General features: G+C 33.2%; 1 protein-coding gene and 1 long non-coding RNA gene across 5 annotated transcripts in view; one reads left to right on the forward strand and one right to left on the reverse strand.

Moving 5' to 3' along the window:
• The first annotated feature begins 610 nt into the window (after positions 1 to 610).
• Positions 611 to 13,713, forward strand: part of LOC103317176 (N(6)-adenine-specific DNA methyltransferase METTL4) — a 52,232-nt gene continuing 39,129 nt past the window's right edge. The window contains exons 1-7 of one of the 4 annotated variants that reach the window (XM_031923417.1): positions 617 to 796; positions 932 to 1,201; positions 1,301 to 1,614; positions 2,484 to 2,842; positions 2,912 to 3,086; positions 5,673 to 5,844; positions 11,504 to 11,769. In XM_031923417.1, coding sequence (XP_031779277.1) covers positions 1,360 to 1,614; positions 2,484 to 2,842; positions 2,912 to 3,086; positions 5,673 to 5,844; positions 11,504 to 11,682 — 1,140 coding nt within the window. In that variant the 5' untranslated portion in view covers positions 617 to 796; positions 932 to 1,201; positions 1,301 to 1,359 and the 3' untranslated portion in view covers positions 11,683 to 11,769. Of the gene's footprint in view, positions 797 to 931; positions 1,615 to 2,483; positions 2,843 to 2,911; positions 3,087 to 5,672; positions 5,845 to 11,503; positions 11,770 to 13,713 lie in introns of those variants that run through there. The other 3 variants (XM_031923415.1, XM_031923418.1, XM_031923416.1) reach the window with 3 other exon arrangements.
• On the reverse strand, positions 5,640 to 6,833 carry LOC116416164. The gene is made up of 2 exons (XR_004226693.2): positions 6,286 to 6,833; positions 5,640 to 6,204 (listed from the first exon to the last, which is right to left on the reverse strand). It is a non-coding gene; the product is annotated as an uncharacterized LOC116416164 (long non-coding RNA).

The raw sequence follows: 13,713 nt of genomic DNA on the forward strand, positions 1-13,713 counted from the left end.
GGGGGGGATTAACACTGCAGAGTGCCTGTGCAGAGTATATAGGTGCAGAGTATATCGTCGCTCCCTACGAAGAGTAGTACGGTTCAGATTTGCTACGAAGACTAGTACGGTTCAGATTTGCCGCGAAGACTAGTACATTTCAGATCTTTCCCACATGAAAAAATCTTATTGTATTGGAGAAAAACAAATAGTTAGTTTAATCAAAATTTTTAATCAAAATTTTTAAAACTTCGAAATTTTTCAAAATTTTTTGGCAACTTTCAAAATATTGCAATTTTATTAATTTTAATCAAAATAACTATTTGTTTATCTCCAAAACAATTGGATTTTTTCATGTGGGAAAGATCTGAAATGTACTAGTCTTCGCGGCAAATCTGAACCGTACTAACTGTACTCTTTAGGGCTATCACACGTAAAAGGAATAGCGAGAAATAGCAGCTGACAGCCAATCAGAAGTAAGCGTTAAACGGACTTGTTTCTTATTGAGGTGGTGGGGAGAGAACATGAAGGTATGAGTCCGTTTAAAGATTGCTTCTGATTGGCTGTCAGCTGCTGTTCCTCGGTGTACCTTTTTAGGCTCTAACTTCACGGTATACCGGTGTCGTGCCGTCAGTTCACTCGTTTCGGTATTCTGGAATATTTTGGCAACGTCGCAATTTCGCTTCTGCTCTATATCGGCAATCGAACTTGCTTTGATGATTGTAACCTATAGGTTAGAATTATAACAACAAAACTGTTACGGAGTTTTTCTACAGTTGTTCTACGTTTCTACGTCTTACTTCGACTTGCATTTTCTGTAAGTCTGTTATTTCACTTTACTTTTTTGAAATGCTAATTAAATATATTTAAACTTGATAATTAACTTTTAAATACTGTAAACAACTGCAGAAAAACTCTGTAACAGTTTTGTTGTTATAATTCTAACCTATAGGTTACAATCATCAAAGCAAGTTCGATTGCCGATATAGAACAGAAGCGAAATTGCGACGTTGCCAAAATATTCCAGAATACCGAAACGAGTGAACTGACGGCACGACACCGGTATACCGTGAAGTTAGAGCCTAAAAAGGTACACCGAGGAGTTTACAACACCTTGTAAACCCTAACGTATACGCTCAATTGGCCTTACTCTTCAGGGACCGACGATATGTGCCGATAGAGGCCTAGTCTAACCTTTAGAGTTTAAAACAAAAACACCTAAGTACAAAGTACCTAAATACCACATAAACTAGCTATAGATTTTAATTTCGATTCATTTGCTGGTGTTTATATTGTTAATAATTTTGTGCCTTTTTTTTAGGGTTACACCCGGTTTTCTAGTCACTTAAACTACTTATATTAACGTAAAATCATTTGAACATGAGCATACTTCTGACTACAGAGGAGGGCTGGATAATCTCGCATTTACATTATTTAAATGATATTTATAAGCATGTGCAGCACGAACAACAATACAAAACATTACAGATTAAGGAAACTTTCTTCAAAATCACTTCGCCATATTTACGCCAGAACCAAATAGAGAGACTCAATAAAATAGAAAGCAACAACTATTCTTCATCGAACAGAAAGAGGAAAATGTTACACAAACTTCCACACAATATCTTGGAACAAGTAAATATAACGCCTAAAAATTAGATATATATTTTGTATGTGTCCATGCATGCGTGAGTAATTTTTAGCTAGCTTGTTAACTTCTTTATGTTACTTGTGCCTTGTCAAATCTAACAATCATTATGTTTTTTTATTTTTTAACAATTTTTAGCATTTAAATGATTTTACGACTGATAAAGACTTTAGAATGACACTTGATGGGACAAAAATAGCACTTAAAGCAATCTTAATCAGCGTAGATTTTGTGGTAAATTTACTTAAGAATTTGGTTGATTTTCTTTTCATTAAAAAAATTAATAATTGAGGTTAATATTGTCAGTTTTGACCTCTAAAAACTGTGTCCAGAAAACTGAGAGTCATGATGTTCTGCTCAACATCTACACTCAAGTTTTACCATTAATTTTGGACGTTTTTTATCACAGTTTAAGATACCTACTGATGCATTGACTCTTTTAATTTACATTTAATACTGGATGAAACTGATGTCCTGTACCTTGCAGTTGTTATCTTCTGGAAACAGATGACAATTCATTCTGAAGTATTTGTATCATAAATTTAAAGATAGATAGATATTAAAAATATGAAGAAGACCTGAAATTACTAATAACACTTGATTATAAATTGATTAAAACATAACAAGTTGGGCAAAACTGTGCAAAATTACCTTGAGTTTCCTGGGAATATTTTTTAGGAAATCGAACTTATATTGTTGCATGCCTTAATTATTGATTTTAAACAAACGATGCAAATTTTCTGACATTTTAAAAATCATACATAAACTTGTGCACTGTAAAGAGCTGTCTATCGTAATTTTTTTTTTTTATGCTAATGTGAATGATTTATATTTCATCAACTATTATATATTTTAGAATGATTTCGTCAAGGATGCTTCACAAAAGATTCTCAAAAAAGCTCAGGCTTTGAAGTTGTTTAAAAAGATAGCTGAAGATAATAATGTAGAATCAAGGGAAGAGTCTAAAAAATTCTTTACAACTTTTCCATGTACAACTTACAAGTTTTATGGTAGCAATACAAAAGAAACTCCAATTATTGCTGAATTTCAAAATGAAAAATATGTTTTTCCAGAATATAGTGAATTCTATTGTTATGATATCAGGCAAATACAGGAAGTATTCAGTTTTTCTAAAAACTTTGACTTGATCCTTCTGGATCCACCATGGTGGAATAAATCAATAAGAAGAAAAAGGAAAAAACATCATGAAAGCAGGTAACTTATATATTAGTAACCTAGCACAGCAAACATGCCAATTATACATTTTTTTAAATATGTTATCAGCTATAATATGATGCATGATAAAGAACTTACAAAAATACCTGTTGGAAATCTTTTAAGTTCAAAAGGAATTGTTGCAGTTTGGTGTACAAACTCTTCAACTCATCTCAATAGTATTTTGTATGAAATATTTCCTAATTGGGGTGTAACGTTTATGGCCAAATGGTATTGGCTTAAGGTATTAGTATTATTAAATAATTTTTTTCTAAGCAACAAAAACAACTATAATGTCCTGGTTGAGAAAAATAAATGTTTTTATCAATATGTCAAACATATGTACTTTTATCATATGTTTTTGTGGTTTCAATTTAACATATGATAAAATCATACAATAAAAACATGTGATAAAAGCATATACTAATAACTCTTCTGATTGTTAATCAAAAATAAAACTTAAAAGCGACACATTTATTATATTTGGTAACCATAAATGGTAGTACCATGCGGATGATAACACCAAAAATAGGTCATATGTCTATGTTATCTGCCACTTAACTTTTAATAGTTTAAACAAAACAAGTCTAGTTGCATATAACATAGACATATGACCTATTTTTGGTGTTATCATCCGCATGGTACTACCATTTATGGTTACCAAATATAATAAATGTGTCGCTTTTAAGTTTTATTTTTGATTAACAATCAGAAGAGTTATTAGTATATGCTTTTATCACGTGTTTTTATTGTGTGATTTTATCATATGTTAAATTAAAACCACAAAAACATATGATAAAAGTACATGTTTTTAACATATTGATAAAAACATTTATTTTTCTCAACCGGGGTATTTTTCCGACTTTATAAATCTGTTAAAAATAATCATTTCATGCACTGTTTTTATTATATTTTAAATCCTAGAATTTATTATGCATTTCGTTGTTCCAAGTATTGTTGCATGTAATAACCATCATGTAATAAATGATATAATAACTTTTATAAAAATAATGTGTAAACAGAGCTCTCAATACATAGATTTAATGATAGGTGCTTACATAGATACGTATTACCATCTGGATGATAAAATCAAAACTGAGAAACTAAGTGCCAACATTTTTATTTTTTAAGAATTTATTTCAAACAAAAAGTTTTTTAAATTGTATAAAATCTAAGTTTTGAGGCTTAGTTTAGTAGTTTTGATATTATCATCTAGATAGTAGATCCATACCCTGTTGAAAATAATGTCATTTTATGACGTCATTGACTGACTTCATTAAATGACGTCATTATATTACGTCATTTGACGCTACAAATTGGAACCTTTTATGACGTCATTATTTTCAACAGGTTGTACTTCTAAATTCTTATACTCTTAAATACTTCAAAATTGATAAAATGGTTGCCTATATATGTGCTACCATCCGGATGGTAGTACGGATAATGGGGGCTAATGGCCAAGAATTTAATAATTTTTAATTATTTTATTAAACAAAAAATATTTAAAAAACATTATTTCTTTGGCGTTAGCCCCCATTTTCCGTACTACCATCCGGATGGTAGCACCTATATAGGCAACCATTTTATCAATTTTGAAGTATTTAAGAGTATAAGTATTTAGAAGTACAACCTGTTGAAAATAATGACGTCATAAAAGGTTCCAATTTGTAGCGTCAAATGACGTAATATAATGACGTCATTTAACGTCATTTAATGACGTCATAAAATGACGTTATTATTTTCAACAGGGTATTGTTACATCAAACTTATAAGCAGAGCTCAGCAGAAATTTTTGCAAATAATTTTCGCAAGGGTTATTTTATGATTGATCACATAATAACATGGTTATTACAACAATATTTGGAATAACATGATAAGATTTTACGATCACAGGATTACTTTAATCAGGAGCACTATTTCCAAAGTAAGGATGTAGTTGTAAAATTATGCAATTGAATTTTTGAAATTAATAAATCTGAGATAGTAAAAATTAATATCTCTTACAGTGAATTTTACTATAAAAGATAGTAAAAATTACTAGCTTCCGAGTCTGTTACCAAATTATTATCCGAGATAGTAATTTTTACTGTCAAATTTTTCTCAGTGTACGTATTTTCAATGATTTGTAGCTCATAAGGGATGCATTTTTAACTAAAACTACCCAAATACCTTTTTTTGTGAAATCTGAATTTTTCAATAAAAATACTTTTAAAACCCTATATGTGTGTGTGTGCGTGTGTGTGTGTGTCAAGGCTACCTTATTTGCATTTTTAACCTTAAAATATAAAAATCTGAATGTTTGATCCGGATTTACTATAAAAAGTTATCTTTTTACTGTATTGAGGTTGCCGGAGTCCGGATCAAACATTCAGATTTTCATATTTTAAGGTTTAAAATGCAAATAAGGTAGCCTTAACATAAATATAGGGCTTTAAAAGTATTTTTATTGAAAGATTCAGAAAATTTCACAAAAAAAAGTATCTGGATAGTCTTAGTTAAAAATGCATCCCTCATAAGCTACAAATCATTGAAAATAGGCAACAAATGCAAAAATTGATTGAAACCTCAACTTTGACCAGCTAGAACTAGAAGTCAAGTGAAGGAATCGCGCTGAATTTTTTTTTTTTTTTTTTTTGGAGTCAGGTACAACATATTGAACATATATGTACAGTTTAGGCAAAAATTAAATTTTCATCTTCGATTTCACAGAGAACCACCCACACACACACACACACACACATGTATATATATATATATATATATTATTTTAAACCATTTTTAAAGTATTTAAAAATAATTGATGTCATATATATTTATTTTTTCTATTTAGATCACGCAAAATGGAGAAATGATTTGTAATTTTAACGAAGTACATGGAAAACAACCCTATGAACTACTTATTTTTGGAACGACCGATACAAAATTAATTTTTAAAATACCTGATCAAAAAATTGTCATAAGTGTTCCAAGCGCTGTTCATTCTCATAAACCTCCTTTAACAGGTAAGAAATAATACACACACACACGCACAAACACACACATCTGTGGTTTACAGGCAAAACGAATTAAGTCACATTGTTATGAACATATAACGCTTACGTTAGAGTAAGAGCTTGTGCTAGAACTGCTAGAAATACTTACAATAATTTTATAATGCAGGACGCGTACAAAGAAACCTTCGTTGCGTTAATTTTTATTATAGACATCACTTAGAAACAACGTATATTTATTTTAACACTTTACTTTAGAAAATAGTTCACCCTACTTGAAAGTTACGATTGCTTATTTTGAAGGAGTTCTATTTGTCATCTGACTAGTCGGTTAATAAAGGGCGCGTCCCTCGTAGAAAACGCCGATGTAAACTAGGGAAAAACCTTAGAATTAGGTAGCTATAAAATGGAAAAAACTCTTCTATATATAACTAAACTTAAAACTAAACTTACTATATAACTTAAAATTACTAAAAATTGCCAGTAACTATCCATTTTTTATGAGATAGAAATATGGTTTATATAGGTATGTTAGTTTCTAGTCAGACTTAATATTTCAGAATAGTATATTGTGTACCAAGGGGGCTTTTTTAGGCCGAGTGTGGAGTGTACGACTCGAGGCGAGTTAGCCTGAGCCGAAGACGTTTACGAGCCGCAGACAAGTACTGCAACCACACAAGGCCAAAAAGCCCACTTAGACCTTGGTGCACACCATATTTTTCGATAAAGTGTGTGTAAAATGCACTTTTACGCATGCTCCGCGTGTGTTCTAGCGCATTTTCTGCCCCTTGTATCGAAAAATAATGTTGGACACGCGTGCGGAGATTGATTCTACATTCGTGTGATTGTCACCCTCGCTTCGCTCGGGCGACAAACCTCACACACGCGTGGAATCAACTTTTTCGCACTTGTATCGAAATATACTATTTTGTAACACATGCACGATTTCCGCGTTCTTCTGACCCGTTAAGCGGAACTAAAGTGACCCATTTTAGACCGACGGGAAAGATAATTTTATATATATATATATATATATATATATATATATATATATATATATATATATATATATATATATATATATATATATATATGCACTAGCAAGCTCTTTCGTAATTAAGACATCAAGTACCTTGGGTAAACAGCTAATAATGGAAATCGGCATGTAATTGGCAACATTGTGTCTGTCACCCGACTTGTAGACAGGCAGAATGTATGAAAGTTTAAAGCTACTAGGGAAGACTCCGGAAGACAGGATCTTATTAGAGTTCGACTATGGGTTTCTCAAAGTTCGACCAGCAGCACCTGACGAAGTAAGCTGGAATGCCATCTGGACCAAGATTCGCGTTGAGTTTAAGGCCCTGAACAATCGAGCGCACCTTAAGCGGGGTGGCTAGAAAGCTTGGAACAGGCTCCAAGACATCGCAGCGGTCAAGAATAGACGCAGAGTCGCTACTGTACACAGATGAGAAGTGAGAAGAAAGCGCATTCGATATGGGCAATTCATCGTACGCAAAGCTGCTACCCGAGTACATGTACGCAGGAAGACCTGATTCATTACGCAATCCCTTGACATAGGACCAAAAGGCATGAATGTTGTATTTGATCTTGGCCTCGGTGGCCTCAATAAAAGCATGATACTTCGACCTAGATAAGCGAACGCAAATGGCTCTCAATCGCTTAAGTTCAATTTCGAGAGTGAAGGGAACCTGATTCTCAATAATATTATTTACACTTTTATAAAAACTATCTACAACAGAATCAACGTTGTCACCTTCAAGGACAGCATCCCAATTTACAAGAGAGAGAGAGTGAAAGGTTAATCGCGCCATAGTCAGCCGCATAAAAATTACGCTTACGGACTTTACAAACATTTAATGACGGACGAGAGGAAGAGATTTGCAGGAGATGAGCAGCATGATGAGAGTCCGGAGGGATGATGGGGTCCTGAAGATCCAAAGATGATCCAAAGATCCAGGCTTAGGCCTGGTTCGAGATAGGCAGTGGTTGTGAACACCAGCGGGTCAGTACTCCAGGTCATGTTAGGAAGATTATAGTCACCTAAAATGACAAAACGGTGGTCTATAAATTTATTGGCCAGATTATCGACACAGTCAGCATGCTCCTTGTAAAGAGAGCTGTCAGACCTCGGTTGAAAATAATAAGCACACAAGATGAGCAATTTTAGCATTTTTTTGCCTATTTTCGATGATTTGTAGCTAATAATGGATGTATTTTTAACTAAAACTACCCTGATACTATTTTTTGTGAAATTTTATAAATTTTTCAATAAAAATACTTTTAAAGCCCTACATATATGTAAAGGCTACCTTATTTGCATTTTAAACCTTAAAATGAGAAATCTGAATGTTCGATCCGAACTTCGACTACCTCAATACAATAAAAAGATACCTTTTCAGAGTAAAAAAGTCGCTGTAAAGTTTCAGAAGGGGCCTTTCTACTTGAAGTTATGTAGACAACAAATATGATAATATAATGGCTAATAAGCCTAAAAGTAGCGTAGAAAATCGACCATTCCAAGTGTGTAAGAAAAAAGTTGAGTTCAAGCGGGGAAAAAATATTTTTTTTCCCGCTTGATGAGTAGCGGGGAGATAATAATTTTATTCACAACTGAACTATAATAGCCACTTTATTCCCTGGAAAGCGGGAATAAAGTAGAATTTTATTTCCTTATACTTTTTTTCCCGCAAAATTCGAGAAATAAATTCTCCATTCCCGCAAAATGCGGGAATAAAGTAAATTTGCGGGAAATAAACTCATTATTCCCGCAAAATGCGGGAAATAAACTTTTTATTCTCGCAAAATTTTGAAAATTTTTGAAAATTAAAAAAAAAATTTTTAATTTTGAAAAATTGTTAAAAAGTAGAAAAATTTATTTATTTTGTATAAATTATCAAAATGATTGTTATTTTGTTTTATTATATATGAAATAAGTATAATAGAATAAATAGAAAATAATAACAAACGTATATTTTCATTAAAATGCCGATAGCTTAGTAGGTCCCACTTTTCAAGAAATAAAGTGGCTACACAGTTCAGTCGTCCATAAAGCACTATATGCAACACGAGATTAAAGTCGATTATTTCCTCGGGTAAACTCTCACCCGCGGGAATAATCAACGACTTTATTCTCTTGTTGCATAATGTACTATTCTCCCCTCCCTCCCCTGTTAATACCCGTTTTTCAAATATCTCAAGTTTTCTCAAATTTTTTAATTTTCTCAAATTTCTCAAACTTTTAAAATTTTGTGTGCACGACTCGAAATGCACGATCTCCCACCCAACTTTCACGCATAAAAAAGTCCATTTCATGCCCTTGTTGGATAAAACGCGGTGTGTAACACGGGAATAAAAGCTACCAACACCTTACCCACGCTTCACATAGTTTATTTTTTCCCCTTGTTGCACAACGTACTATTATATGCAAATTTGACACTTATAACCTAGTACATTTGATGTCTACCGATACCAACAAAGTTACGCATCTAGCTTTAAGTACAAGTAAAAGAGCAGTACACAACAAGTAGTTCACCACTACCGGAGCTGGGCTTGGCTCGTAGCAACATATCATGATATAATTGTAATTAAAAAAGTAATGAAAATGAATATTCAACTTTTATACCTATGCCTACAATATTGGATTTTTATATCCAATCACTATAAAAGTTGACATAAAGATGGCTGCTGGAACTAGAAAAGTATCTACATAATTCTCAAAATAGCAGGGGACATACGTTTGTCCAAAAATTAAAATATCAATTGATAAATTATGGTTACAAGCTATTTTTGACCGTTTATGGGAGTGTGGATGATAACAACAAAAATAGATCATAATGTCGGTCCCTACGAAGAGTAGTACGGTTCAGATTTGCTACGAAGAATAGTACAGTTCATTTCGCCGCGAAGAGTAGTACAATTCATATTCCCGCGGCGAAAAGTAGTACAGTTCAGATTCTCGCGGCGAAGAGTAGTACAGTTCTTATTTATTGTAAGATGTACACTTTTATAACTAAAGGTTAGGGGCTCTTTTTAAAATTAACTTTTCGGATAGATTCTGGCCAAATCTGCCAAAATATGCGCAGATTCTTTGAAAATTTCTGCGCAGAAAGTGTTTTCCAACTGCCCAAAAGATAGTGTCGCGGCCAGATCATCCAGCCAATTTTCTACCAGAGATTTGAAAAATTTTGAAAATTTTGTTTGAAAGTTTATGAAAACTTTTAAGCATTTTTGAGTAGAGGGAGGGAATGATTCCCTCCCGCACGCTCGAAATGAGAAGCTTGTCATTCACTTTAGATGCATGGGAACGGGTCTTTTCCATGCACCTGTTAAGAAAACATTTATTACTGCGTGTCGGGTTTTCACGTAGAACGGCATACGAAATTCATGTCGTCAGTACCGGGTTTCTTGCGAGCTCTGTTCGCCGGAATCTACCAATATTGAAAAATTTTAGCCTGTTTCTACTCGAAAACCCGGCACCGATTTTACGAAGGCGGTAGAATGGGTGAATGTGCCTTGTCTCTCCAACTTAACCGGACTCGAAATCATCTTCTGTGGTGATCTTCTGTGGCTTTATTAAAAATAAAAATGCCTTTTTTATTAGTGTAAGCCATTACCAGAATGGTATATTTCGAAATATACTATTGTTTAGGGTGTAGGACTATTTTTCTGTAGGGTTTGTACGGTATCTTCGTCGGGAGAATCTGAACTGTACTACTCTTCGCCGCGAGAATCTGAACTGTACTACTCTTTGCAACGAGAATCTGAACTGTACTACTCTTCGCCGCGAGAATCTGAACTGTACTACTTTTCGCCGCGGGAATATGAATTGTACTACTCTTCGCCCCAAAAACGCGAACTGAACTACTCTTCGCGGCGAAATGAACTGTACTATTCTTCGTAGCAAATCTGAACCGTACTACTCTTCGTAGGGACCGACATTATGATCTATTTTTGTTGTTATCATCCACATGGTATCATCCACACTCCCATAAACGGTCAAAAATAGCTTGTAACCATAATTTATCAATTGATATTTTAATTTTTGCAACAAACGTATGTCCCCTGCTATTTTGAGAATTATGTAGATACTTTTCTAGTTCCAGCAGCCATCTTTATGTCAACTTTTATAGTGATTGGATATAAAAATCCAATATTATAGGCATAAGTATAAAAGTTGAATATTCATTTTCATTACTTTTTTAATTACAATTATATCATGATATGTTGCTACGAGCCAAGCCCAGCTCCGGTAGTGGTGAACTACTTGGAAATCTGAAAATCTGAACGAAACTACTCTTCGCCGGAAAAACGCGAACTGAACTACTCTTCGTAGCAAATCTGAACCGTACTACTCTTCGTAGGGACCGATGATATGTCTATTATGTTATCAGTAGTATTCATTACATCAAAAAATCACACATAGCATTCCTAAAAGAAATCCTGCGGAAATTTTCTATGGGAAGTCCTGCATGATTGTTCTGGCCAAAAAATATTCACAGATTTATATAAGATATTCTGCAGGGTTTTTTCGTAAGCGGTGACTTTAGTCGTTTTGTCGAAGACTCACCGATACCGCCATGCACACGTACATAGCCCCCCCCCCCTCCCTACACACGCTCACACTATATACATATATATTTTTTCTTTCTAGAAATCTTAAAGTTTTATTTGCCGAATCACTCTAATTGCATGGAAATTTTTGCTCGGTATTTATTGCCTAAATGGACCAGTTGGGGCTTAGAAGTTTTAAAATTTCAACACTCATCGTTATACAATACAATTGAAAAAGAAGAAAAGTCTGAAGACAATGATAATTATTGTAAGAGTTAATTAAGATATTCATAATGTTATTAAAGACAATAAGAATCGAATCATAAATCTATAACAAAGATAAAATAAATCACATGAAAAAAGAAATTAGTATTAAAACTTATTTCATATACTATTAAACATTTTGTTATGTACAATTAAATTAATTTTTTTTCAATGGCTTCTCTGTATTCTCATCAACATAACTTAATGAATGTAATGAAATCAGTTTTGAAAATGTCAAGCATTAAAGTTCAACAGGTAAGCTAAAAATCAGCTGACTAGCCCTGCTAAAAATGTCCAACAAAACCAATTTATACCAATTTAGCATTTGATTGAATTTCATCTGGTTTTCTAATCTGGTATTAACGCATTTAAACCAATATAATCGATTAAATCCTATTAAGACCAATTATAAAATTTGATCGATTCGAATCGGACTTTTTTATTAAAAAAACATTGTTTTATTTAAAAAAATAACTAATAAAATTCGTTTAAAACCGATTAAACTTGATAATTGGTCTTATAATAGGACTTAATCGATTATATTAGTTTTAATGCGTTAATACTCGATTAGAAAAACAGATTAAAACCAATCACATGCTAAATTGGTTTCAATAGGACATTTTTAGCAAGGAATACTTTTATAAAAAGTGATACTGGAAAATTGAAGCCGAAAATAAATTACTTGATTCTGATAAATTGAAAAATGTGATTGCTTATTGGCGCCGCTGTACCTAATATCTAAAAACTTAGCAAGATTGGTTGTTTTAATGGCGCTAAATTTAAAAACTCTAACCTTGAAATATAGCGCGCGCGAAGCGTGCTTAAATGCACCTAATAGTTATAGTTTATCGATATTACAATTATATTTTTTGCTATAAACTTATTTGAGATTTGACAATTTCTTTAAGGACTTTATAAGTGTTTAAAGGAGAAATAAAAATCATAATACAAAAATACAGATTTGTGAGAATGGAGCCATAACTCATGGTTGCCAACATTTTACGTTGTAAATGGTGCTTCTTGAACCGATTTCATACCCGTTTACTGAGTTTGAGTAACTTCTAAAGAAATGGCTTTAAGGTAGTTCACTCGATCAAAAGAGTAGTTTTAGAATTTGGAATTTTCAAATACTATTTTATTAGAATAGTAATGTACAAGCAAGAATATTTTAAAATTATATAAAATAGAACAAAAACCATGTTTTATCAAACAATTTCAAGCATTAATTGCTCGGATATTAATTAAATAAAAAAGCATCAATAATTACTCTTATTTTTTTTATTTTTTGTCCAATCTTAACGAAACAACGCTCATTTTGTTCGTTGAGGAATTTCAGGGGGAGTAACGATAGGAAAATTTAAGATACGATTTACCAGAACGGCGCTAGATTAGTTTGTTTAAAAAATATGAGTGAGTTTCAATGTCTACCTCCTCTAACTCGTTCTCGAACTTTACGAGATCGTTGCTGTATTCACGCTCTGTTCCGTTTCAGACTATTTTTTCAGGCTCGATCGTCTGACATAGCGTCCGGTAGATGCTGCAGCTTTTGCTCGAGCGCGTACTTCTCCTTTGGCTTGGTCTTGATCGTGCTGGACATAGAGGTACTATACATTGTAGTAGTGGTAGTACCTCAAGGGTGCTGGACGTCGGACCGGCTCCAACAGTCGTTTTTGCTGCGCTCCCTATAGCCGCAGCAAACTCTGCTGTACCGATGATATGTGCAGAGGCCTGACCGAGTTCGGGAGAGTTGGTCTACCCCAGCTTGTTATTACTCGCGGCAAATTCCCAAAAATTAAAGGGTTTTCTCAGACTTTACTACAAATTTTAGAAGACGTAGCTTCTGTTTTCGAAGTACAATTCAGCGAATGGGTAACAGAGGATAGATCTATGTTACAAACGAGAATTCTTCCTGTTGATGATTATGTAAGCGAACTTTGTAAAAAACTGTCAATATTAAATCCACATTCTTTCGTAGCCAAAAAATAATTGCAATATTTCAAGATATGAAAATAGAATCTTGAATATGGGGAAGTTATGTTTTCGTAC

Source organism: Nasonia vitripennis, chromosome 2 (genome assembly GCF_009193385.2).
Source record: "Nasonia vitripennis strain AsymCx chromosome 2, Nvit_psr_1.1, whole genome shotgun sequence".
Classification (NCBI taxonomy): Eukaryota; Metazoa; Arthropoda; class Insecta; order Hymenoptera; family Pteromalidae; genus Nasonia; species Nasonia vitripennis.